The 2,958-nt window shown below is 33.8% G+C and overlaps 1 protein-coding gene across 2 annotated transcripts in view; it reads left to right on the top strand.

Moving 5' to 3' along the window:
• Positions 1 to 1,279, top strand: part of LOC111808950 (protein BASIC PENTACYSTEINE2-like) — a 2,200-nt gene extending 921 nt beyond the window's left edge. The window contains exon 2 of one of the 2 annotated variants that reach the window (XM_023695203.1): positions 163 to 1,279. In XM_023695203.1, coding sequence (XP_023550971.1) covers positions 168 to 1,004 — 837 coding nt within the window. In that variant the 5' untranslated portion in view covers positions 163 to 167 and the 3' untranslated portion in view covers positions 1,005 to 1,279. Of the gene's footprint in view, positions 1 to 49 lie in introns of both variants that reach the window. The other variant, XM_023695202.1, reaches the window with a different exon arrangement.
• Positions 1,280 to 2,958: the final 1,679 nt, after the last annotated feature.

Here is a 2,958-nt window from a genome sequence, read left to right as displayed (position 1 = left end):
TTTTTTTTTTTTTTTTTTTTTTTTTTTTTTTTTTTTTTTTTTTTTTTTTTTTTTTTTTAAGGTTTCTCTTGGTCTCATATGCTATGGCTGATATGTTTTGGACATGGGAGTTTCTCGAGTCTAAAGTGTAATTAATCTCTGCTTATTGTGTTGCCTCTGTAGTTCCAATGGATGGTGATGCGTTGAACATGCGTAATTGGGGTTACTATGAACCATCCTTGAAACCGCCTCTCGGTCTGCAGCTCATATCCACAATTGCTGAGCGAGGTGTGAAGCATTTTCTTCCTGGACGCGACCCTTCTGCTATTGTTAACATTAATGGAGCATTTCATTCACGGGAGTCTGTTGTTTCTGAAGCATCAGTACCAACAAACTGGGCGAGGGATGGTTGGATGAATCATCAAAGTGACAAGTTTTTCAATATGTTACCTCCCAATACAAGTTATTCTCTGCTTGCACAAACTTCAGCCCCGCAACCTTTGCCAATTTTACAGCCACACGACACATCAAGGGATGAAATGCTCCTTAGGATTGAAGAACCATCTGTGAAGAAGGGAGGTAAACAATCGAAGAAACGACAGAATGGAGGTGCTCCCAAAACCCCAAATCCAAAGAAGCCTCGAAAACCCAAGAATAATGATCCTTCAGTTCAGCAGGTGAAGGCACCAAAAAAGAAGCTGGACCTTGTTATAAATGGGTTTAATATGGACATATCAAGTATCCCAATTCCTGTATGCTCTTGCACTGGAACTCCTCACCAGTGTTATAGATGGGGATATGGTGGCTGGCAATCAGCTTGTTGTACCACAAGCTTATCTGTTCATCCTTTGCCCATGAGTGAGAAGCGGCGAGGTGCAAGAATTGCTGGTCGAAAAATGAGTCAAGGTGCTTTTAAGAAGGTCTTGGAGAAACTAGCAGCTGAAGGCTATAACTTCTCTAACCCAATTGATTTAAGAAGCCATTGGGCAAGGCATGGGACCAACAAGTTTGTCACTATCAGGTAGATTAGCAAGGTATGATGGTAGAGTGCTGAGTCTGTTTTACATGTATATATATCTGTGGCCTTTTGCAGCAATCTTGGAGTGTCTTTAGCTGGTAAGTTTTGCTCTTGATAGTTTATGGCTTCATGAACTTTGGAAATTTCCATCCTCTTCAATCCTGATTCGCTTTGTAGTAGTAGTTCGTGATTTATTGGATTGTTTTTTTAATGTTTTTTTTTTTCTTTCAATCGTTGTCTTGGATCAGTTATCTAATTATCATTTAACCTTTTCATTCCCGAGTACTTCAAATTTGAATAACAACAATGTATTAATTTGAGTCTCTTTTTTGTTCATGAATTAGATTATTTAGAATTTGGCAGGTTTATATTGTTGTAATGCATACATATTAGAAGTTGAAACATGAATGCTGGATCTGATGCCTGGTCGTCATGACATTGTATAACTCTTTTCTGGAATTTGTTCTAGTTTGTTATGAAATCCTGCAATATTTTATCATCAGGGCTATCTTAATCTCAAATTGAGTCCTTTATTGTTCATGCATTGGGTAGATGTGAGATTTTTTGGAAACTGCCTGAACATTGTTGTAAAATGTAGAGTTGATTGATTACTGGAGGATTAGAGGAGAGTTCACAAAGTAAATGGTTACTTGTTTTGTGGAAAAATTAAAGGGTTATGCACAGTGGTTAGAATACTCTGTTATGTGCATATGGTTTCTGGTAGGTATTCTGAATCTCTCTCAAATCAACCATGGTGAGTTTGTAAAGGAGCAAGACGTCCTGGTATGCTAAAATAGTTTGGAAGGACAGTGCTGGAATGACTTTCAAGTGAAAACATCTTGAAAACAGAGCATGATTCTACAAACTAAAGTTGCTGTAGAACTTTTGTTAATTATCAGAGAAGCTTTAGTTAGTAGGATCATGCTCCAGGTTTGTGTTTGAACATGAATGCTAGTTCTTACTATTTATATGTTATGATATCAATTCTTTTATGTATGGATGATAAGATCCCATTGATCTAGAGCCAATTCCATAAACTTATTGGAGGGTCTCATTCCATAAACTTATTGGAGGGTCTCATTGGCGTGCATTGAAACATATTAGTAGCTAGAGGAAAAGAAAGCAAAAGTGATTCTTGTAGTAGCAGGGAGCAAAATGGGAGTAGCCTAAACTGTGAAAAGGGGGTTGTCCGTTCTTGAGAAATGATAGAGCACGCCAACAGAAATAAAAGGTGTTTCTAAATGAAAGGTGTATGAAGAAGATGGGATGTATGAATTATGATTGCATCACTATGACACCAACATTACAAAATGAAAGGTCAAAATCAATGTTTAGACCCTAAATTGTTCTAATTCAAACAATCTAATCACATAATAACAAAAGGTGGATATTTAAAGCTATACCATTAATATCAAAGCATTACTTCATTAGATATGTCATACTTTGTGAATAATTACTTCATAATATTGACTCTAAAATTATTTCAATTATAGACTAGAATATAAATTTAGTTTGAACTTTTAATTGGTATATGAGTAGAATATAAATTTAGTTTAAACTCTTATATACCTTCATGAACATTTAAAATAATAATTTTTAAATTTAGTTCAAGAACTTGGATATTTTTAAAATTTACTCTTCTATTCAATCAAAGATTTAAATTTACTATTATAATTTATTGTGCAAAGAAAAAATTATGGAGAAAGTAAATAATATATATATATATATATAGATAGATAGGCTTAAAAGTGAAAGAGAAAAAGAAGAGGAGGGGCATGAAATGAGAATAAAAATAATAAAAATAATAAATATGGGGTTGTCTCATGTGCAAAATTTCCTCTACTTCCAAACATGACAACATGGTAGATAGCCCTTTGTTTTTGTTTTTGTCTTTTTTTTTTTTTTTTTTTTTTTTTTTTTTTTTTTTTTTTTTTTTTTTTTTTTTTTTTTTTTTTTTTTTT

Source organism: Cucurbita pepo, chromosome LG13 (genome assembly GCF_002806865.2).
Source record: "Cucurbita pepo subsp. pepo cultivar mu-cu-16 chromosome LG13, ASM280686v2, whole genome shotgun sequence".
Classification (NCBI taxonomy): Eukaryota; Viridiplantae; Streptophyta; class Magnoliopsida; order Cucurbitales; family Cucurbitaceae; genus Cucurbita; species Cucurbita pepo.
The sequence above is the reverse complement of the archived record's forward strand: the minus strand, read 5'-3'. Positions and strand labels throughout refer to the sequence as shown.